General features: G+C 48.3%; 2 protein-coding genes across 4 annotated transcripts; one reads left to right on the top strand and one right to left on the bottom strand.

Moving 5' to 3' along the window:
• Window positions 1-56: 56 nt before the first annotated feature.
• On the bottom strand, window positions 57-12,112 carry LOC122932758. Of its 2 annotated transcripts, XM_044287353.1 has the most exons (5): window positions 12,001-12,112; window positions 1,875-2,127; window positions 1,608-1,766; window positions 1,370-1,497; window positions 57-1,075 (listed from the first exon to the last, which is right to left on the bottom strand). In XM_044287353.1, exons 2-5 carry the CDS (start codon window positions 2,057-2,059, stop codon window positions 258-260), a joined length of 1,290 nt encoding a protein of 429 aa, XP_044143288.1. In that variant the 5' UTR covers window positions 2,060-2,127; window positions 12,001-12,112; the 3' UTR covers window positions 57-257. The 2 variants fall into 2 exon arrangements, with proteins under 2 accessions (XP_044143288.1, XP_044143287.1); XM_044287352.1 differs by having other exon boundaries at window positions 57-1,497.
• Window positions 12,113-12,269: 157 nt separating this feature from the next.
• LOC122932757 lies at window positions 12,270-23,957 on the top strand. 2 transcript variants are annotated; one of them, XM_044287350.1, is made up of 4 exons: window positions 12,270-12,461; window positions 18,661-18,912; window positions 19,025-19,183; window positions 22,798-23,957. In XM_044287350.1, the coding sequence occupies exons 2-4, from the start codon at window positions 18,728-18,730 to the stop codon at window positions 23,750-23,752; spliced, it is 1,299 nt and encodes a 432-aa protein (XP_044143285.1). In that variant the 5' UTR covers window positions 12,270-12,461; window positions 18,661-18,727; the 3' UTR covers window positions 23,753-23,957. The 2 variants fall into 2 exon arrangements, with proteins under 2 accessions (XP_044143285.1, XP_044143286.1); XM_044287351.1 differs by lacking the exon at window positions 12,270-12,461 and adding an exon at window positions 18,002-18,062.
• The last annotated feature ends 393 nt before the right edge of the window (window positions 23,958-24,350 follow it).

The following is a 24,350-nucleotide window of genomic DNA, read 5'->3' as shown; positions in this document are numbered from 1 at the left end:
AATTGGCCAAAAGATTGTTAAAGACACTGGACAGAACGGAGCTCACACCCGTCAGATTTTTTCCTAGAACGGGGCTTTTATTCATTTTGAAGCTTTCACTCTGTAATAATCAACAATAATGAACTATTAATAATAATAAAATCTTACTTAAAAAATAAAGAATTCAGGATTTTCCAGTCACTTCGGTATAAAACAATCCTGGTTACCCTGTAACAGAAGGAGGGCACAGTTCGGCCGCCCCTCTCCGCTGCAGGCGTTCACCAGCGGCTGGCTCTCGGCATCCTCAGGAAAGCGTTCAGTGTGTCCTTTATTTTTTTGGCGATTTCTGTGGTGATAAAATAATATTTCTGCGTTTCCTGAACGATCGCGTTTCTTAGGTTTTCTGGCAGTGCCCGCTTCCCCCTGGAGCCGTCATAGTTTACCGTATGTGTCCACGTCTTGTAGACATCATATGGGACAAGTTCTTGGAAAAGTAACTGGGCAAACCGGTGGGGTTCATTACGAGCCGTTTCATGAAGGCGGTCAAGCGTTGAGGAGTCCACGACCGGAAGGGTAAAGTCGGAAACGGGGGCAACGACCGCCAGGGGAACTGTACTTTCTGCAGCACACGGGATACCGCAGAGATACTGACCATTTTCGGAGGCGCTGGTGCTTGATTCGTTGACATAGTCCTCTGGTTCCTCCTTGACACTGGGTTCAGGATAACTCTGGTTTGTGTCCTGTAATGGAGGTGAATAATCAAATGTGTTGACATCGTGGGGCACCACTAGGTTCATGGTGCAGAGGGCTTTCTCTACGGCTTTCTCCACCACTTCACTCACAGAGGACATTGCCCTGTTTACAGTTTCTTCCACCATTTGGCTCATGGATGAAATAGCCTCCTTAATTTCCTTGAGCTCCATTTCCATTGTCTCTAGTCTCTCTTGGGCCCCACATCTGCATGTGCCAAAGGGCTGGGAGGGGAGCACAATGGGAGAAGGGTTGAAATTCGGGCCATGGTGACTTCCGTTAGGAGCTGAACACATATTCTGATTTGTGGAAGGTTGGACACCAGTGATCGCTTCATCACCTGCCAGTAAATTCCTGCCGGACTTCATCTGATGACCTGTATGTATGTGAGGAGCAATGGGGGGAGCTGGTGGGAAGGGTCCATCATCAGAGATGACTTTTTCTGTGCTATGCGGTAAGAGTTCATGAGTAACAGGTACCTCAGTGACATTAGTACTCCAAGCGGTGTACTCTGTAGTTTCCAGAAGACTGGGGTCTGTGCGATGAAGGGTTATGGATTTTACCTTTGCCTTACGTTTGCTTGCAGAATTAGGCAGGTTCTCCTTTCTGACCAAGACCTTCCTGTTTGTTGTGGCCTTCATCTTGTTAGTGCCAATCGGCAGAGAAGCCTCTGACGTCTCATCGTTAAACTGCTGGTTCTTTTCCATTCTCGCCTTGGCCTGGAATTTCCTTTTGACCTTGCTGCCATCTCTTATCATACGACTCGTTCTGTGTAGAAAACAAACTGTGACTTAGATCCAGAATCTTACACCGAGCACCGCGCCATCGTGCCGCCCCTCGTGTTACCATACATCAGTGTTCTTGCTCTAATCACTTACCTGGGCCTTCCATAGCTCCAGCCCATTTGCCGTCTCACAGTTCTTATGCTGCTCTCCGATATCTCGACGTCATATTTGTCCTTTAGGATCCTCCTTATGTCTCGGGCACACGTTTCATCATCTTCACAGGTCAGTTCGTGGATTAGGTTTCTCACTTCTCTGCCAGTGGAGGAAAGATAACGGTAAGTACAGTCCTGCGGGTCACTAGAGAGGATCTATATTGTGAGAGTGTAATACAGTGCGAGGCCTGAAATCATCATGACTTACAGGGTGGTTTTTGGACGAGTAAAATGTCGGGGTTTTTGCAGACCTTTTGCGTAGTACCACACGCTGTGCTTGCTCATGGGCACCCCGCAGTTGCGCAGCCACGTATGAATTTCGTGAACACGGTGTCCCTTTTTGGTCATCGCGAGAATCTTGTCGATCCAAACTTGACTGTATTTCTTCGGCATTTTCTCCGGTGTGACGATATGGAGCGCTCGAGAAGTAGAGGTAAGTTGTCCTGTCAGTGCATCACGCCCTGTAGAGATATATATGTTACTGAGAATAATAGCACGCCCCCTACTGCCTGCCTCTAAAACAGCAGAAGAGGTCGGGGGAGGACACTGGGCAGGAGACGAGCTCTTCAGGGGCTTTGTCTCCAGTAGTCACTCTATGTGAACGAGTCCACGAAGCGTCTGCACTAATCCAATCGCCCTCCGACACCTCTTCTAATAAACAGGAATCTCTGTACATTGTTCTGTTCTTTACAGTCTTAAGAAAAGAACGTAACAAGGATTTCTATTGTAAAATACTTTGAAAGCCTCAACTTTTTTCTGCTCAATTATTCTAAAATGTTTTTTGAAAAAAAGGGGTAAGCTACCTGGACCCTGGCCAGAACCAGAGTTGGATGCGGCTTTAAGATGGCGCCCACTCAGGAGCCCAGCGGGTGCCCTAGACGGTGGTTGTCTGTTGTTTTACATAACAGATGCCCACAGTCAATGTCTTTGATTGGAGACAACTCCAAACATGGCCAACTAACCCCTTCAAATGTCATGGTTGCCTGCGACCACAGCATCTTAGCGGTCATTTCTAAGGAGCGGCTGACCAACCGAACAACCCCACAGGATAAGAATTTGGGAGCTATATGGTTGCTATAACAGCTGGGAGCCTTCTAAGAACTCCCAGTCCTGACATAGTTCAGTTCTTAGTGAGGCCTGTATTTATCCCATACAGCGAATGGAAAAAACAACATGGCCAAATCTCTACATTTTGGTTGCTTCACCTCTTGAAAAAAAAAATGGAATAAAAAGTAATTAAAAAATTAATAAAAAAATAAAATAAAATCACACACACCCCAATAAGGTATCATTAAAAACTACAGATCATCCCGCAAACAAATGGGCCCCGACAACCACTCCATAGACAGAAATATAAGAAAAGTTATGTTTTCAAACTTTATCTTTTTTTCAAAGTATGAAAACACAAGGAAAACTAGATACATTGGTGTCTCTGTAATTAAATCGACCCACAAAATCAGGATAGCGAATCATTTTTACCACACAGTTCACGCCGTGAAAAACACGATGGCAGAATTGCATCTTTTTTTTACAATTCCACCCAATTTTTATTTTTTTCCGGCTTCCCACTACGGTGTAAGGAATAGTAAATGGTTCCATTAGAAAGTACAATTTATCCCTCAAAAAAACAAGCCTTCATCTGGCCGCGTGAACGAAAAAATAATAAAGTTGTGGCTTTTTGCAAGGCAGGGAGTGAAAAAACAAAACTATGAAAATAATTTACACTAGGAAGAGGTTAAAAGCGATTCTGGACGATCGGACTGCGTTTTCGGTCAACGTCTTGACTTTATCTTTTCGGGCATTTTTTGTTCTTCATGGCGGTATGTCGGCGCTCTAATGTGTTTGTCGCTATGTCTCTCCTGCCTCATAAAGTAAAGCGGGGGCAGTCACACCAGAGGTGTACATACAAATCATTGGGCCCCATATCAAGAATCTGAATTGAGCTCTCATGTCCCATCCCTGAGCTCATTATATAGTGTGCCATACCCCCCATGAACTGCGCATGCTGATCATTATATAGTGTGCCATACCCCCCCATGAACAGTGCATGCTGATTACTATATAGTGTGCCATACCCCCCCATGAACAGTGCATGCTGATTACTATATAGTGTGCCATACCCCCATGAACTGTGCACGCTGCTTATTATAGAGTGTGCCATACCCCCCATGAACTGTGCATGCTGATTACTATATAGTGTGCCATACCCCCCAATGAACTGTGCATGCTGATCATTATATAGTGTGCCATACCCCCATGAACTGTGAATGCTGATTACTATATAGTGTGCCATACCCCCCATGAACAGTGCATGCTGATCATTATATAGTGTGCCATACCCCCCATGAACAGTGCATGCTGATCATTATATAGTGTGCCATACCCCCCCATGAACAGTGCATGCTGATTACTATATAGTGTGCCATACCCCCCATGAACTGTGCATGCTGATTATTATATAGTGTGCCATACCCCCCATGAACTGTGCATGCTGATCATTATATAGTGTGCCATACCCCCCATGAACTGTGCATGCTGATTACTATATAGTGTGCCATACCCCCCATGAACTGTGCACGCTGCTTATTATAGAGTGTGCCATACCCCCCATGAACTGTGCATGCTGATTACTATATAGTGTGCCATACCCCCCAATGAACTGTGCATGCTGATCATTATATAGTGTGCCATACCCCCCCATGAACTGTGCATGCTGATCATTATATAGTGTGCCATACCCCCATGAACTGTGAATGCTGATTACTATATAGTGTGCCATACCCCCATGAACAGTGCATGCTGATTACTATATAGTGTGCCATACCCCCCATGAACAGTGCATGCTGATTACTATATAGTGTGCCATACCCCCCATGAACAGTGGATGCTGATTACTATATAGTGTGCCATACCCCCCATGAACTGCGCATGCTGATTACTATATAGTATGCCATACCCCCCATGAACTGTGCATGCTGATTACTATATAGTGTGCCATACCCCCCATGAACTGTGCATGCTGATTACTATATAGTGTGCCATACCCCCCATGAACTGTGCATGCTGCTCATTATATAGTGTGCCATACCCCCCATGAACTGTGCATGCTGATCATTATATAGTGTGCCATACCCCTCCATGTACTGTGCACGCTGCTTATTATATAGTGTGCCATACCCTCCATGTACTGTGCACGCTGCTTATTATATAGTGTGTCATACCCCCCATGTACTGTGCACGCTCATTATATAGTGTGCCATACCCCCCATGAACTGTGCATGCTGATTACTATATAGTGTGCCATACCCCCCATGAACAGTGCATGCTGATTACTATATAGTGTGCCATACCCCCCATGAACTGTGCATGCTGATTACTATATAGTGTGCCATACCCCCCCCATGTACTGTGCACGCTGCTTATTATATAGTGCGTCATACCCCCCATGTACTGTGCACGCTGCTTATTATATAGTGTGCCATACCCCCCATGTACTGTGCACGCTGCTTATTATATAGTGTGCCATACCCCCCATGTACTGTGCATGCTGATTACTATATAGTGTGCCATACCCCCCATGAACTGTGCATGCTGATCATTATATAGTGTGCCATACCCCCCCATGAACTGTGCATGCTGATCATTATATAGTGTGCCATACCCCCATGAACTGTGAATGCTGATTACTATATAGTGTGCCATACCCCCCATGAACAGTGCATGCTGATCATTATATAGTGTGCCATACCCCCCCATGAACAGTGCATGCTGATTACTATATAGTGTGCCATACCCCCCATGAACTGTGCATGCTGATTACTATATAGTGTGCCATACCCCCCATGAACTGTGCATGCTGATCATTATATAGTGTGCCATACCCCCCATGAACTGTGCATGCTGATTACTATATAGTGTGCCATACCCCCCATGAACTGTGCACGCTGCTTATTATAGAGTGTGCCATACCCCCCATGAACTGTGCATGCTGATTACTATATAGTGTGCCATACCCCCCAATGAACTGTGCATGCTGATCATTATATAGTGTGCCATACCCCCCCATGAACTGTGCATGCTGATCATTATATAGTGTGCCATACCCCCATGAACTGTGAATGCTGATTACTATATAGTGTGCCATACCCCCATGAACAGTGCATGCTGATTACTATATAGTGTGCCATACCCCCCATGAACAGTGCATGCTGATTACTATATAGTGTGCCATACCCCCCATGAACAGTGGATGCTGATTACTATATAGTGTGCCATACCCCCATGAACTGCGCATGCTGATTACTATATAGTATGCCATACCCCCCATGAACTGTGCATGCTGATTACTATATAGTGTGCCATACCCCCCATGAACTGTGCATGCTGATTACTATATAGTGTGCCATACCCCCCCCATGAACTGTGCATGCTGATTACTATATAGTGTGCCATACCCCCCATGAACTGTGCATGCTGCTCATTATATAGTGTGCCATACCCCCCATGAACTGTGCATGCTGATCATTATATAGTGTGCCATACCCCTCCATGTACTGTGCACGCTGCTTATTATATAGTGTGCCATACCCTCCATGTACTGTGCACGCTGCTTATTATATAGTGTGCCATACCCCCCATGAACTGTGCATGCTGCTTACTATATAGTGTGCCATACCCCCCATGAACAGTGCATGCTGCTTACTATATAGTGTGCCATACCCCCCATGAACTGTGCATGCTGATTACTATATAGTGTGCCATACCCCCATGAACTGTGCATGCTGATTACTATATAGTGTGCCATACCCCCCCCCCATGTACTGTGCACGCTGCTTATTATATAGTGCGTCATACCCCCCATGTACTGTGCACGCTGCTTATTATATAGTGTGCCATACCCCCCATGTACTGTGCACGCTGCTTATTATATAGTGTGCCATACCCCCCATGTACTGTGCATGCTGATTATTATATAGTGTGCCATACCCCCCATGTACTGTGCATGCTGATTACTATATAGTGTGCCATACCCCCCATGAACTGTGCATGCTGATTATTATATAGTGTGCCATACCCCCCATGAACTGTGCACGCTGCTTATTATATAGTGTGCCATACCCCCCATGTACTGTGCACGCTGCTTATTATAGAGTGTGCCATACCCCCCCATGAACTGTGCATGCTGATTACTATAGTGTGCCATACCCCCCATGAACTGTGCATGCTGATCATTATATAGTGTGCCATACCCCCCATGAACTGTGCATGCTGATCATTATATAGTGTGCCATACCCCCATGAACTGTGAATGCTGATTACTATATAGTGTGCCATACCCCCCATGAACAGTGCATGCTGATTACTATATAGTGTGCCATACCCCCATGAACAGTGCATGCTGATTATTATATAGTGTGCCATACCCCCATGAACTGTGAATGCTGATTACTATATAGTGTGCCATACCCCCATGAACAGTGCATGCTGATTACTATATAGTGTGCCATACCCCCCATGAACAGTGCATTCTGATTACTATATAGTGTGCCATACCCCCCATGAACAGTGGATGCTGATTACTATATAGTGTGCCATACCCCCCATGAACTGCGCATGCTGATTACTATATAGTATGCCATACCCCCCATGAACTGTGCATGCTGATTACTATATAGTGTGCCATACCCCCCATGAACTGTGCATGCTGATTACTATATAGTGTGCCATACCCCCCATGAACTGTGCATGCTGCTCATTATATAGTGTGCCATACCCCCCATGAACTGTGCATGCTGATCATTATATAGTGTGCCATACCCCTCCATGTACTGTGCACGCTGCTTATTATATAGTGTGCCATACCCTCCATGTACTGTGCACGCTGCTTATTATATAGTGTGTCATACCCCCCATGTACTGTGCACGCTCATTATATAGTGTGCCATACCCCCCATGAACTGTGCATGCTGATTACTATATAGTGTGCCATACCCCCCATGAACAGTGCATGCTGATTACTATATAGTGTGCCATACCCCCCATGAACTGTGCATGCTGATTACTATATAGTGTGCCATACCCCCCCCATGTACTGTGCACGCTGCTTATTATATAGTGCGTCATACCCCCCATGTACTGTGCACGCTGCTTATTATATAGTGTGCCATACCCCCCATGTACTGTGCACGCTGCTTATTATATAGTGTGCCATACCCCCCATGTACTGTGCATGCTGATTACTATATAGTGTGCCATACCCCCCATGAACTGTGCATGCTGATCATTATATAGTGTGCCATACCCCCCCATGAACTGTGCATGCTGATCATTATATAGTGTGCCATACCCCCATGAACTGTGAATGCTGATTACTATATAGTGTGCCATACCCCCCATGAACAGTGCATGCTGATCATTATATAGTGTGCCATACCCCCCCATGAACAGTGCATGCTGATTACTATATAGTGTGCCATACCCCCCATGAACTGTGCATGCTGATTACTATATAGTGTGCCATACCCCCCATGAACTGTGCATGCTGATCATTATATAGTGTGCCATACCCCCCATGAACTGTGCATGCTGATTACTATATAGTGTGCCATACCCCCCATGAACTGTGCACGCTGCTTATTATAGAGTGTGCCATACCCCCCATGAACTGTGCATGCTGATTACTATATAGTGTGCCATACCCCCCAATGAACTGTGCATGCTGATCATTATATAGTGTGCCATACCCCCCCATGAACTGTGCATGCTGATCATTATATAGTGTGCCATACCCCCATGAACTGTGAATGCTGATTACTATATAGTGTGCCATACCCCCATGAACAGTGCATGCTGATTACTATATAGTGTGCCATACCCCCCATGAACAGTGCATGCTGATTACTATATAGTGTGCCATACCCCCCATGAACAGTGGATGCTGATTACTATATAGTGTGCCATACCCCCCATGAACTGCGCATGCTGATTACTATATAGTATGCCATACCCCCCATGAACTGTGCATGCTGATTACTATATAGTGTGCCATACCCCCCATGAACTGTGCATGCTGATTACTATATAGTGTGCCATACCCCCCCCATGAACTGTGCATGCTGATTACTATATAGTGTGCCATACCCCCCATGAACTGTGCATGCTGCTCATTATATAGTGTGCCATACCCCCCATGAACTGTGCATGCTGATCATTATATAGTGTGCCATACCCCTCCATGTACTGTGCACGCTGCTTATTATATAGTGTGCCATACCCTCCATGTACTGTGCACGCTGCTTATTATATAGTGTGCCATACCCCCCATGAACTGTGCATGCTGCTTACTATATAGTGTGCCATACCCCCCATGAACAGTGCATGCTGCTTACTATATAGTGTGCCATACCCCCCATGAACTGTGCATGCTGATTACTATATAGTGTGCCATACCCCCCATGAACTGTGCATGCTGTTTACTATATAGTGTGCCATACCCCCCCCCATGTACTGTGCACGCTGCTTATTATATAGTGCGTCATACCCCCCATGTACTGTGCACGCTGCTTATTATATAGTGTGCCATACCCCCCATGTACTGTGCACGCTGCTTATTATATAGTGTGCCATACCCCCCATGTACTGTGCATGCTGATTATTATATAGTGTGCCATACCCCCCATGTACTGTGCATGCTGATTACTATATAGTGTGCCATACCCCCCATGAACTGTGCATGCTGATCATTATATAGTGTGCCATACCCCCCATGAACTGTGCACGCTGCTTATTATATAGTGTGCCATACCCCCCATGTACTGTGCACGCTGCTTATTATAGAGTGTGCCATACCCCCCATGAACTGTGCATGCTGATTACTATATAGTGTGCCATACCCCCCATGAACTGTGCATGCTGATCATTATATAGTGTGCCATACCCCCCATGAACTGTGCATGCTGATCATTATATAGTGTGCCATACCCCCATGAACTGTGAATGCTGATTACTATATAGTGTGCCATACCCCCCATGAACAGTGCATGCTGATTACTATATAGTGTGCCATACCCCCATGAACAGTGCATGCTGATTATTATATAGTGTGCCATACCCCTCATGAACTGTGAATGCTGATTACTATATAGTGTGCCATACCCCCCATGAACTGTGCATGCTGATTACTATATAGTGTGCCATACCCCCCATGAACTGTGCATGCTGATTACTATATAGTGTGCCATACCCCCCATGAACTGTGCATGCTGATTACTATATAGTGTGCCATACTTCCCATGAACTGTGCATGCTGATTACTATATAGTGTGCCATACCCCCCATGAACAGTGCATGCTGATCATTATATAGTGTGCCATACTTCCCATGAACTGTGCCTGCTGATTACTATATAGTGTGCCATACCCCCTATGAACTGTGCATGCTGCTAATTATAGTTTGCCATAGCCTCCCCATAAACCGTGCCTGCTGTTTATTATAGTGTGCATATACTCTCCATGAACTGTGCATGCTGCTCATTATATAGTGTGCCATACCCTCCATGAACTGTGCATGCTGCTCATTATATAGTGTGCCATGCCCCCCATGAACAGTGCATGCTGATTACTATATAGTGTGCCATACCCCCATGAACTGTGCATGCTGCTCATTATATAGTGTGCCATACCCCCCATGAACTGTGCATGCTGCTCATTATATAGTGTGCCATGCCCCCCATGAACAGTGCATGCTGATTACTAAATAGTGTGCCATACCCCCCATGAACTGTGCATGCTGCTCATTATATAGTGTGCCATACCCCCCATGAACTGTGCATGCTGCTCATTATATAGTGTGCCATACCCCCCATGTGTGCATCCATGAACTGTGCACGCTGCTTATTATATAGTGTGCCATACCCCCCATGTACTGTGCACGCTGATTACTATATAGTGTGCCATACCCCCCATGAACTGTGCATGCTGCTCATTATATAGTGTGCCATACCCCCCATGAACTGTGCATGCTGATCATTATATAGTGTGCCATACCCCCCATGAACTGTGCATGCTGATCATTATATAGTGTGCCATACCCTCCATGAACAGTGCATGCTGATTACTATATAGTGTGCCATACCCCCCATGAACTGTGCATGCTGCTCATTATATAGTGTGCCATACCCCCCATGAACTGTGCATGCTGATCATTATATAGTGTGCCATACCCTCCATGAACAGTGCATGCTGATTACTATATAGTGTGCCATACCCCCCATGAACTGTGCATGCTGATCATTATATAGTGTGCCATACCCCCCATGAACTGCGCCTGCTGCTAATTATAGTTTGCCATAGCCTCCCCATAAACCGTGCCTGCTGCTTATTACAGTCATTTACAAAAAATGACAGCACCCTGATAGAAACGTTGAATTGGCGCAAAACTCTGCAAGCAGCCATGACTTAGGTAGATATGGTATGTAAATGATTACAGGTGCGGACTGATCAGGCATTGGTCCAGCCACAAGAGGGCGTAAAAGTGCTTCCTGCACTGCCCTATAAAAAAAAATGCTCTCATGGGCTACTTTTGGGTAGTGTACCTCTTGGTGAGAGATGGTCGACTGCTAAACTCACTTGAAGACATTTTTCCCCAGTTGACAGACTGAAAGAATGAATAGGCCGTTCTGACCTAGCAGTTAGGAGCCGGGCGTAACTAGAGAAGACTGCCCACACTCGCCTTACAACCCTCCCCATCCACACAGTAGTTATACCCCCTTAGTGCCCCCACACAGTAGTTATACCCCCTTAGTGCCCCCACACAGTAGTGCTCCCCTTTAGTGCCCGGAGCACCTCCTCCCCAGCAGGCGCTGTGCAGTGATGTCATCGCGCCTGCTGGGCTGTGAGAGCGCATGGGCAGTGCTCCTCAGTCCACACCCTCTTCTAGTGACGTCACTGCGCAGCGCCTGCATCCATTACGCTCCGGGCCCCTGGTTAGGAGATGTTGGGGGCAGTGGTTACATGAGGGCAGGCGCTGTACTGGCTCCGGACGGCTTTTTGCGGATCGGACATACGGAGGCAGATAGCACACGGATCATACGTATTTTCGAGTCCCCAAAAAGCAACTCGCTGCAAAGCCTGCGGGTGCAGCGCGAACGGTCACTGTACTTTGAGGACCCCCATTATACATAGCGGTGGTATACTGGAATCACCTCCATAGCTCAGCATTACATTTACAGGGTGCGGTATTTGTTTTCTGTAAAGGAGTGTACACAGCGCCCTACAGCCCCCCCATTCCGCCCGGACACCAGACACCTCCGTTTCCAGTCCTTACAGACGACTTACTGCAGGGGGCGCTCTCCTCCTCAGACAGCCGGCGGCCGCCCCGGAGCCGCTCACTGTGTCTGTCTGCTACACAGCGCAGCGGTCAGGGGTCAAGCCCAGGGGGAAGGGGCGGTGCACGTCATCACGTGGCTAATGTTTCCCCGCTAGACTGGCCAATCAGCAGCCGGCTCTGCCACCCCTGCTGATGCCGATTGGCCAGCGCCCAGCAGAGAAGGCGGAGCGCGCGCCGCCACTGAAGGGTCTGGTTCAGGAGGCGGGGCCGAGCGCAGGGAGCTGAGGGCGGGGCTATTTCTCCACAGCCGGGGCCCCTTCCCCCAAGGGCCCCACAGCGCTGCCTGCTCTGCCGCCGTGGGGTCATATTGCGTGTGACGGGAGGTGGACACAGTACGGGGCTGACATCATTAACCCTCTAACGCCCAAGCTTCCTCGGGGCCACAACAGATATGGTTTTATTTGGCCGGGTGAGTTGTACTTTTCACTGGAAATCTTTTTTTGTTTGTTTTTGTTTGAATAATATATTGTATATAATGTATTTCTATAACATTGAGAAACTAAAAAAATACTGATTGTGGGGCGGAAATGGGGAAAAAAGGAAGCGACTGCGCAGTTTTTTTATTTTATGGCGTTTTCAGGGCGTTAAATCTCAGTTTTTTTTTGGAGTTTGTCGTCCGTAATCTTATTTTACTTCCTCTGACGGAGACGCGCGACAGGAGGTTTATTTATTTATTTTGCTGTAGATTTTTACAGATCCGACTTTTGGGTTTGTGTAACTTTTTGATCATTCTGTATTTAATCGAATTTTATTTTGGGAGGGGACAAAAAACAAACAAAAAACGCCAGTTCTGGCTCCGGAGTCGTAATAAGTCATGTGACGTTCAAGGGTAAACGCACACGATGAGGATTACGTGCGGATTTTCTGCGCTGACGATCCGCGCCGTAGGTCGTGTACATTGTATTCTATGAGAAGTTGATATTCTCAATGCACACGGTGCAGGTTTTTTTATTTTTTCCGTGCGGATTTTAAAATCTGCAGCACGTCAGTTTTTATTTATTTTTCCTGACCGGATTTTGTCCGTTCACTTCAATGGGGGGGCGGAAAATCCGCACCAATTGATACGGATTGACCGCACAGATTTCCGTGTGGATTGTCCGCACATAAATCCTGAACGTGTGCATTTACCCTTAGGCCGAATGCACGCGGCCGTGTTCCTCAGCCGAGAGCGGTCCGTGGTATGCCGGGCTGGATTCCTGTTCAGAGCAGGAGCGCACGGCGTCATTGGTTGCTATGACGCCGTGCGCTTCCTGCTGCCGCTGCAGTACAGTAATGCACTGGTATGATCCAGCCCGGCATACCACGGACCGCTCTCGGCCGCGGAACACAGCCGTGTGCATTCGGCCTTAAAGGTATTCGCAAAACTTTTGATGGGTCAGAGGGACATATCGAAAGTTCAGATGGGGGAGGGGAGGTCTGAGCGCGGAACTTGCTCTATCTTTTTGCGGAACGGACGGATCGCGGACCCATACAAGTGATTGGGTTTGCGATCCCCATGCGGCTGGCCCACGGACGGTGCCGTTGCGGTCCACAGCACGGGCTTCACGTGGTCGTGTGAACGAGCCCTAATACAACACAAGCAGCAAAATGCATGAGATTCGGTAAATCTTACACACTGTACAGGTCCTTCTCAGAAAATTAGCATATTGTGATAAAGTTCATTATTTTCTGTAATGTACTGATAAACATTAGACTTTCATATATTTTAAATTCATTACACACAACTGAAGTAGTTCAAGCCTTTTATTGTTTTAATATTGATGATTTTGGCTACAGCTCATGAAAACCCAAATTCCTATCTAAAAAAATTAGCATATCATGAAAAGGTTCTCTAAACGAGCTATTAACCTAATCATCTGAATCAACTAATTTACTCTAAACACCTGCAAAAGATTCCTGAGGCTTTTACAAACTCCCAGCCTGGTTCATTACTCCAAACCGCAATCATGGGTAAGACTGCCGACCTGACTGCTGTCCAGAAGGCCATCATTGACACCCTCAAGCAAGAGGGTAAGACACAGAAAGACATGTCTGAAGGAATAGGCTGTTCCCAGAGGGCTGTATCAAGGCACCTCAGTGGGAAGTCTGTGGGAAGGAAAAAGTGTGGCAGAAAACGCTGCACAACGAGAAGAGGTGACCGGACCCTGAGGAAGATTGTGGAGAAGGACCGATTCCAGACCTTGGGGGACCTGCGGAAGCAGTGGACTGAGTCTGGAGTAGAAACATCCAGAGCCACCGCGTACAGGCGTGTGCAGGAAATGGGCTACAGGTGCCGCATTCCCCAGAAACAGCGGCAGAAGCGCCTGACCTGGGCTACAGAAAAGCAGCACTGGACTGTTGCATGTCATTCGGAAATCAAGGTGCCAGAGTCTGGAGGAAGACTGGGGAGAGGGAAATGCCAAAATGCCTGAAGTCCAGTGTCAAATACCCACAGTCAGTGATGGTCTGGGGGCCATGTCAGCTGCTGGTGTTGGTCCACTGTGTTTTATCAAGGGCAGGGTCAATGCAGCTAGCTATCAGGAGATTTTGGAGCACTTCATGCTTCCATCTGCTGAAAAGCTTTATGGAGATGAAGATGTCATTTTTCAGCACGACCTGGCACCTGCTCACAGCGCCAACACCACTGGTAACTGGTTTACTGACCATGGTATCACTGTGCTCTATTGGCTGCCAACTCTCCTGACCTGAACCCCATAGAGAATCTGTGGGATATTGGGAAGAGAAAGTTGAGAGACGCAAGACCCAACACTCTGGATGAGCTTAAGGCCGCTATCGAAGCATCCTGGGCCTCCATAACACCTCAGCAGTGCCACAGGCTGATTGCCTCCATGCCACGCCGCATTGAAGCCTCCTGGGCCTCCATAACACCTCAGCAGTGCCACAGGCTGATTGCCTCCATGCCACGCCGCATTGAAGCATCCTGGGCCTCCATAACACCTCAGCAGTGCCACAGGCTGATTGCCTCCATGCCACGCCGCATTGAAGCATCCTGGGCCTCCATTACACCTCAGCAGTGCCACGGGCTGATGGCCTCCATGCCACGCCGCATTGAAGCCTCCTGGGCCTCTATTACACCTCAGCAGTGCCACAGGCTGATTGCCTCCATGCCACGCCGCATCGAAGCCTCCTGGGCCTCCATAACACCTCAGCAGTGCCACAGGCTGATTGCCTCCATGCCACGCCGCATTGAAGCCTCCTGGGCCTCCATAACACCTCAGCAGTGCCACAGGCTGATTGCCTCCATGCCACGCCGCATTGAAGCCTCCTGGGCCTCCATAACACCTCAGCAGTGCCACAGGCTGATTGCCTCCATGCCACGCCGCATTGAAGCCTCCTGGGCCTCCATAACACCTCAGCAGCGCCACAGGCTGATTGCCTCCATGCCACGCCGCATTGAAGCCTCCTGGGCCTCCATAACACCTCAGCAGTGCCACAGGCTGATTGCCTCCATGCCACGCCGCATTGAAGCCTCCTGGGCCTCCATAACACCTCAGCAGCGCCACAGGCTGATTGCATCCATGCCACGCCGCATTGAAGCCTCCTGGGCCTCCATAACACCTCAGCAGCGCCACAGGCTGATTGCCTCCATGCCACGCCGCATTGAAGCCTCCTGGGCCTCCATAACACCTCAGCAGTGCCACAGGCTGATTGCCTCCATGCCACGCCGCATTGAAGCCTCCTGGGCCTCCATAACACCTCAGCAGTGCCACAGGCTGATTGCCTCCATGCCACGCCGCATTGAAGCATCCTGGGCCTCCATAACACCTCAGCAGTGCCACAGGCTGATTGCCTCCATGCCACGCCGCATTGAAGCATCCTGGGCCTCCATAACACCTCAGCAGTGCCACAGGCTGATTGCCTCCATGCCACGCCGCATTGAAGCAGTCATTTCTGCAAAAGGATTCCCGACCAAGTATTGAGTGCAGAACTGAACATCATTATTTGAAGGTTGACTTTTTTTGTATTAAAAACACTTTTCTTTTATTGGTCGGATGAAATATGCTAATTTTTTGAGATAGGAAATTTGGGTTTTCATGAGCTGTATGCCAAAATCATCAATATTAAAACAATAAAAGGCTTGAACTACTTCAGTTGTGTGTAATGAATCTAAAATATATGAAAGTCTAATGTTTATCAGTACATTACAGAAAATAATGAACTTTATCACAATATGCTAATTTTTTTAGAAGGACCTGTATATACTTTGCCTTTTTTTTTTTTTATCAGTGCGAAAATTGACCTTTTCTACAGATTTTAAAATCCACAGCGCGACGGTTCTTTGTGCGATTCCGCCTTTTTCTGTAGAGGGGTTTTCCACGCCGACTTCAATGGGGTTGCTAACATACACCAAAAGTCTGCACAAAAAAAAAAATGTACAAAAAACCCTGCGATAAATTAGTGCAGATTTGCGTGCAGTTTTTTGGCGCGGATTCCTTGTGGATTTTCTGCACCCTGAGGGAACCTGCACACGAGAGCGGATATCGGGAACAGAAAATCCACGCGTTTTGACAACAAAAACTGCTGGTTTTGGTGCAGATTTGATGCATTGAAAAGGGTAAAATCTGTGCCAAAAAAAAGTCACAAACAGTTGGCGCGCTGCTGATTTCTAAATCCACACGGCAGGTCAGTTTCCACAGTGGAAAAAAACGTAGCGTACATGAGATCTGTCTGTTACCGTACACTTTGCCAGTGCTGTATTACGCTGTGCTTTTCTGCATGAGGAAGAAGAATTAAAACGGCGTAATCCGCACCGCGTGCCTTAGGGCCCTGTTCACACAATGTTTTGGTGCTGTTTTTGATGCGTTTTTCGCACCAAAACCGCCTCTAAAAACCTCCCATTCATTTCGAGAACCTCTCATTGAAATGAATGGGAAAAAAAACACACCTTGCAGAAAGTCAGTGTGGATTCTGCGCTGATTTTTTCAGCATATTTTCAAAATACCCTTAGGGCTCATGCACACGAACGTATTTTCTTTCCGGTTCCGTTTTTTATGCGGAACCATTCACTTCAATGGGGCCGCAAAAACAACGGAAGGTACTCTGTGTGCATTACGTTTCCGTTCCGCAAAAAAGTAGTGCATGTCCTATTATTGTCCGCAAATCACGGTCCGAGGCCCCATTCAAGCCAATGGGTCCGCAAAAAATACGGAACGCACATGGAACACATCCGTATGTCATCTGTATTTTGCGGATCCATACTGTAGAAATGCTATGTGCCCAGCCCATATTGCTCATGTGTTTGGTGATTAATAAGTTACTGTTTCCTTTTCCGATTCGCAAAAAAATTGGATCGCATGCGGATATGTTTTGTGGACTTAAAATCTTTAAAAAAAAATCCTCTGATATGGAACAACGGGCCCGTGAAAAACAGACCTCAAAACAACAACGGTCGTGTGCGTGAGCCCTTAGGGTGCCTGCACACATGGAGGATTACGTGCGGTCCTTCTGAGCAGTTCTGCGCGAGGAAAAATCCTAGAGTAAGGGCTCACACGCACAAACGTGGTGCGGCCTGTGCCCTTATTCAATGGGTTTGTAATCTGCAATTTCCGGAGCGCTGTGGAGGCACGGAGCAGAAGATTTTGGTCCGTGCTTCCGCACCGCAAAAAATAAATAAAACATGTTCTATTTTTATTTTTTTTTTGTGGTGCGGACTTGAGTCTTGCGGATCGCGCACCTTTTCAAGTTAATGGGTCCGCATCCACAAATGGCAGGTACACAGCCGGTGCCCGTACATTGTAGATCACTATTTGCGTTCCGCAGCACGGACACGACGTGGCGCACACAGCCCTAATATAGCACCGGCACAGTGGATGAGATTACACAGATTTTATGTTCACTTTCCTACATGGAAATGGACCTTCCGCGCATATTTAGAAATCCGCAGCGCGTCAATTGAAAATCTGCATCAAATCCACAACAAAAACCACCATGCATTTTTTTTTTTTTTTAGAAATCCACAGAAATCCGTAAATTGGCAGAGAATTTCTGTTGGACAGTCCGCCACGTGCAGGTACCCCCAAGAGGCTTGATTCTGTGATCTCCGATCCCTGCTGCTGCCGGCAGTGCAGGCTAACAACCTGCCCGTGTATGAAGCGGGCTAAGCTAGAAAGCCCGACCCAAACATTACCAGGCCAAGGGGGGACACTGGACAGAACTGAAATCGTACAAAAAATGTAAAAAAATAAATAAAAAAGTAGGGTATATTAGTTACACTATTTAAAAATATGAAGACTTTTTTTATATATTTTCAATGCTAAAGTAAAAAAAGACATAAAAATAAAGTCTCACGTATCACTGAAACAAGGCACAAAACATATTTAAATAAATGGAATAAAAAGTCTCTTTCAAAGACAAAGAAAGGAGACAGAAGACTAAAGAAAAGCACAATGTCCCGCTGCAGGGAAGGCGTTACCGCTGTGATTGGATCAGTGCGTCTGGCAGACGCCTTCACACTTCTGACCCCATGCGATAAAGTGTCGTCATTTATAAGACAAAGCCCCTGAAGAGCTCGTCTCCTGCCCAGTGTCCTCCCCCGACCTCTTCTGCTGTTTTAGAGGCAGGCAGTAGGGGGCGTGCTATTATTCTCAGTAACATATATATCTCTGCAGGGCGTGATGCACTGACAGGACAACTTACTTCTACTGTCGAGCGCTCCACATCGTCACACCGGAGAAAATGCCGAAGAAATACAATCAGATTTGGATCGACAAGATTCTCGAGATGACCAAAAAGGGACACCGTGTTCACGAAATTCAGACGTGGCTGCGCAACTGCGGGGTGCCCATGAGCAAGCAGAGCGTCTGGTACTACACAAAGGGTCTGCAGAAACCCCGACATTTTACTCATCCAATAACCACCCTGTAAGTCATGATGATTTCAGCCCTATCTCGCACTGTATCACAGTTTTGCAGTATGCATCCTCTCTAGTGACCCGCAGGACTGTACTTACCGTTATCTTTCCTCCACTGGCAGAGAAGTGAGAAAACTAATCCGCGAACTGACCTGTGAAAATGATGAAACGTGTGCCCGAGACATAAGGAGGATCCTAAAGGACAAATATGACGTCGAGATATCGGAGAGCAGCATAAGAAGAGTGAGACGGCAAATGGGCTGGAGCTATGGAAGGCCCAGGTAATGCTGATCTTCATTTATATGGCGCCAACATGTTCCACAGCGTTTTACAATCGGGGGGTTCATGGACAAACAGAGTCATACACACAATAGGGCAGTAGATCCAGGGATGCACAAGCCCTCGTCACCTGCCGATATCTGTAGAGCTTTTAAGTGCGTGGGGTTTGGATACTTGGCGATGGATCAGGTTCAGAAGAATTAGGCTGGGGGGGGGGGGTGTTCGGGGTGAATGGAAGAGAGTTAGATCAGGGGATGAGATAGGCTAATCTAAAAATATGTATTTTTAGGGAGTGCCTAAAACTGTGGATGTTATGAATTAACCTAATTTATTGGTTATGGCATTCCAGAGAACTGGTGCAGCTCAGGAGAAGTCAGTGAGATGTACGGATTATGGTAGATGTCAGTCGTAAGTCATTAGCTGAATGGAGGCCACAGGTAGGATGGTAGACAGAGATGAGGAGGAGATAGTGCAGCACTGCGGGGAGCACGGGTAGGGTGGTAGACAAGGATCAGGAGGAGATAGTGCAGCACTGCGGGGAGCACGGGTAGGGTGGTAGACAAGGATCAGGAGGAGATAGTGCAGCACTGCGGGGAGCACAGGTAGGGTGGTAGAAAGAGATGAGGAGGAGATGGAGAGCACGGGTAGGGTGGTAGACAGATCAGGAGGAGATGTAGGAGTGCAGCACTGCGGGGAGCACGGGTAGGGTGGTAGAAAGAGATGAGGAGGAGATGGAGAGCACGGGTAGGGTGGTAGACAGATCAGGAGGAGATGTAGGAGTGCAGCACTGCGGGGAGCACGGGTAGGATGGTAGAAAGAGATGAGGGGGAGATGTAGGAGTGCAGCACTGCGGGGAGCACGGGTAGGATGGTAGAAAGAGATGAGGGGGAGATGTAGGAGTGCAGCACTGCGGGGAGCACGGGTAGGGTGGTAGAAAGAGATGAGGGGGAGATGTAGGAGTGCAGCACTGCGGGGAGCACGGGTAGGATGGTAGAAAGAGATGAGGGGGAGATGTAGGAGTGCAGCACTGCGGGGAGCACGGGTAGGGTGGTAGAAAGAGATGAGGGGGAGATGTAGGAGTGCAGCACTGCGGGGAGCACAGGTAGGGTGGTAGAAAGAGATGAGGGGGAGATGTAGGAGTGCAGCACTGCGGGGAGCACGGGTAGGATGGTAGAAAGAGATGAGGGGGAGATGTAGGAGTGCAGCACTGCGGGGAGCACGAGTAGGGTGGTAGAAAGAGATGAGGGGGAGATGTAGGAGAGCAGCACTGCAGGGAGCACTGGTAGGGTGGTAGACAAGGATCAGGAGGAGATAGTGCAGCACTGCGGGGAGCACGGGTAGGGTGGTAGACAAGGATCAGGAGGAGATAGTGCAGCACTGCGGGGAGCACGGGTAGGGTGGTAGACAAGGATCAGGAGGAGATAGTGCAGCACTGCGGGGAGCACGGGTAGGGTGGTAGACAGAGATCAGGGGGAGATGGAGAGCACGGGTAGGGTGGTAGACAGATCAGGAGGAGATGTAGGAGTGCAGCACTGTGGAGAGCATGGGTAGGGTGGTAGACAGAGATGAGGAGGAGATGGAGAGCACAGGTAGGGTGGTAGACAGATCAGTAGGAGATGTAGGAGTGCAGCACTTTGGAGAGCATGGGTAGGGTGGTAGAAAGAGATGAGGGGGAGATGTAGGAGTGCAGCACTGCGGGGAGCACGGGTAGGGTGGTAGACAAGGATCAGGAGGAGATAGTGCAGCACTGCGGGGAGCACGGGTAGGGTGGTAGACAGAGATCAGGAGGAGATGGAGAGCACGGGTAGGGTGGTAGACAGATCAGGAGGAGATGTAGGAGTGCAGCACTGCGGGGAGCACGGGTAGGGTGGTAGACAGAGATCAGGAGGAGATGGAGAGCACGGGTAGGGTGGTAGACAGATCAGGAGGAGATGTAGGAGTGCAGCACTGTGGAGAGCATGGGTAGGGTGGTAGAAAGAGATGAGGGGGAGATGTAGGAGTGCAGCACTGCGGGGAGCACGGGTAGGATGGTAGAAAGAGATGAGGGGGAGATGTAGGAGTGCAGCACTGCGGGGAGCACGAGTAGGGTGGTAGAAAGAGATGAGGGGGAGATGTAGGAGTGCAGCACTGCGGGGAGCACTGGTAGGGTGGTAGACAAGGATCAGGAGGAGATAGTGCAGCACTGCGGGGAGCACGGGTAGGGTGGTAGACAGAGATGAGGAGGAGATGGAGAGCACAGGTAGGGTGGTAGACAGATCAGTAGGAGATGTAGGAGTGCAGCACTTTGGAGAGCATGGGTAGGGTGGTAGAAAGAGATGAGGGGGAGATGTAGGAGTGCAGCACTGCGGGGAGCACGGGTAGGGTGGTAGACAAGGATCAGGAGGAGATAGTGCAGCACTGCGGGGAGCACGGGTAGGGTGGTAGACAAGGATCAGGAGGAGATAGTGCAGCACTATGGAGAGCACGGGTAGGGTGGTAGACAGATCAGGAGGAGATGTAGGAGTGCAGCACTGGAGAGCTTTGTGGGTGAGAGTGAGAAGTTTTCCATATTGTATGAGCAAACAGTGTAGTGACTGGCACAGGGCAGAGGCATCAGAGTAGTGACTGGCACAGGACGGAGGCATCGGAGTAGTGACTGGCACAGGACGGAGGCATCGGAGTAGTGACTGGCACAGGGCAGAGGCATCAGAGTAGCGGTTAGACAGATAGGTGACTCTGACTGCTGCATTCGGGATAGATTGGAGAGGGGAGAGTCTGGTGAGGGGGAGGCCAATTATTTGTGAGTTGCTGCCTAGACATGATGTTACTGTAGGTCACGATGCTAGAGACAGCGGACAGACATTCACTGGAGGACAAGATGCTAGAGACAGCAGACAGTCACTGGAGGACAAGATGCTAGAGACAGCAGACAGTCACTGGAGGACAAGATGCTAGAGACAGCAAACAGTCACTGGAGGACAAGATGCTAGAGACAGCAGACAGTCACTGGAGGACAAGATGCTAGAGACAGCGGACAGACAGTCACTGGAGGACATGATGTTAGAGACAGCGGACAGACAGTCACTGGAGGACATGATGTTAGAGACAGCGGACAGTCACTGGAGGACATGATATTACAGAGGACAGTCACTGGAGGACATGATGTTACAGAGGATAGACACTGGAGGACATAATGTTACAGAGGACAGACAATGGAGGACATGATGTTAGAGACAGCGGACAGTCACTGGAGGACATGAGGTTAGAGACAGCGGACAGACAGTCACTGGAGGACATGATGTTAGAGACGGCAAACAGTCACTGGAGGACATGATGTTATAGAGGACAGTCACTGGAGGACATGATGTTATAGAGGACAGTCACTGGAGGACATGATGTTAGAGATGGCAGACAGACAGCCACTGGAGGACAGACAGCACTGGAGGACAGACAGTCACTGGAGGACATGATGTTAGAGACGGCAGAGAGACAGTCACTGGAGGACATGATTGCAGAGCAGCGGTTTTGACAAGAACACTGATGTATGGTAACACGAGGGGCGGCAGCGCTCACGGCACGATGGCGCGGTGCTCAGTGTAAGATTCTGTATCTAAGTCACAGTTTGTTTTCTGCACAGAACAAGCCGTATGATAAGAAATGGCAGCAAGGTCAAAAGAAAATTCCAGGCCAAGGCGAGGATGGAAAAGAACCAGCAGTTTAATGATGAGACGGATGAGACGTCAGAGGCTTCTCTGCCGATTGGCACTAACAAGATGGCAGGTGATGAAGCGATCACTGGTGTCCAACCTTCCACAAATCAGAATATGTGTTCAGCTCCTAACGGAAGTCACCATGGCCCGAATTTCAACCCTTCTCCCATTGTGCTCCCCTCCCAGCCCTTTGGCACATGCAGATGTGGGGCCCAAGAGAGACTAGAGAAAATGGAAATGGAGCTCAAGGAAATTAAGGAGGCTATTTCATCCATGAGCCAAATGGTGGGAGAAACTGTAAACAGGGCAATGTCCTCTGTGAGTGAAGTGGTGGAGAAAGCCGTGGAGAAAGCTCTCTCCTCCATGAACCTAGTGGTGCCCCACGATGTCAACACATTTGATTATTCACCTCCATTACAGGACACAAACCAGAGTTACCCTGAACCCAGTGTCAAGGAGGAACCAGAGGACTATGTCAACGAATCAAGCACCAGCGCCTCCGAAAATGGGCAATATCTCTGCGGTATCCCGTGTGCTGCAGAAAGTACAGTTCCCCTGGCGGTCGTTGCCCCCGTTTCAGACTTTACCCTTCCGGTCGTGGACTCCTCAACGCTTGACCGCCTTCATGAAACGGCTCGTAATGAACCCCACCGGTTTGCCCAGTTACTTTTCCAAGAACTTGTCCCATATGATGTCTACAAGACGTGGACATATACGGTAAACTATGACGGCTCCAGGGGGAAGCGGGCACTGCCAGAAAACCTAAGAAACGCGATCGCTCAGGAGACACAGAAATATTATTTTATCACCACAGAAATCGCCAAAAAAATAAAAGGCACACTGAACGCTTTCCTGAGGATGCCGAGAGCCAGCCGCTGGTGAACGCCTGCAGCGGAGAGGCCGACCTGTGCCCTCCTTCTGTTACAGGGGAACCAGGATTTGGTTACCTTTTTTATATTGAAGTGACTGGAAAATCCTGAATTCTTTATTGTTGTAAGTAAGAGTTAATTATTATTAATAGTTCATTATTGTTGATTATTACAGAGTGAAAGTTTCAAAATGAATAAATCCCCGTTCTGGGAACAAATCTGACGGGTGTGAGCTCTGTTCTGTCCAGTGTCTTCTCTTTTTGACAATCTTTTTGGCCATTTGACCACACAGGTCTGTCTTATGCCTGACTAATCCCTGTTTCGCAGCCACCGTCCCCTCAACCTCCTTATTTCTAATCCACCCTTCTCGGCCTCATCCTCCACGTTCTTCCTCCTGCATGTCCTGTCCTCTCTCATCCCTCCTTTTCGGCCTCCTCCTCTCTCATCCTCCACTTTCTTACTCCTGCATGTCCTCCTTTCTCATCCTCCGCTTTCTTCCTCCTGCATGTCCCCCTCTCTCATCCTTCTTCTCTCCCTCCTCCCCTCTCATCCTCCACTTTCTTACTCCTGCATGTCCTCCTTTCTCATCCTCCACTTTCTTCCTCCTGCAT

Source organism: Bufo gargarizans, chromosome 3 (genome assembly GCF_014858855.1).
Source record: "Bufo gargarizans isolate SCDJY-AF-19 chromosome 3, ASM1485885v1, whole genome shotgun sequence".
Classification (NCBI taxonomy): Eukaryota; Metazoa; Chordata; class Amphibia; order Anura; family Bufonidae; genus Bufo; species Bufo gargarizans.
The sequence above is the reverse complement of the archived record's forward strand: the minus strand, read 5'-3'. Positions and strand labels throughout refer to the sequence as shown.

Bases quoted from the DNA above. Each gene is read 5' to 3' on its own strand.
- LOC122932758 (XM_044287352.1), bottom strand. From the start codon at position 2,059: ATGCCGAAGAAATACAGTCAAGTTTGGATCGACAAGATTCTCGCGATG. The intron at 1,767-1,874 runs GTAAGTCATGAT...CTCCACTGGCAG, and splicing joins ACTCGTCCAAAAACCACCCT to AGAAGTGAGAAACCTAATCC. The intron at 1,498-1,607 runs GTAAGTGATTAG...TTTTCTACACAG, and splicing joins TGGAGCTATGGAAGGCCCAG to AACGAGTCGTATGATAAGAG.
- LOC122932757 (XM_044287350.1), top strand. From the start codon at position 18,728: ATGCCGAAGAAATACAATCAGATTTGGATCGACAAGATTCTCGAGATG. The intron at 18,913-19,024 runs GTAAGTCATGAT...CTCCACTGGCAG, and splicing joins ACTCATCCAATAACCACCCT to AGAAGTGAGAAAACTAATCC. The intron at 19,184-22,797 runs GTAATGCTGATC...TTTTCTGCACAG, and splicing joins TGGAGCTATGGAAGGCCCAG to AACAAGCCGTATGATAAGAA.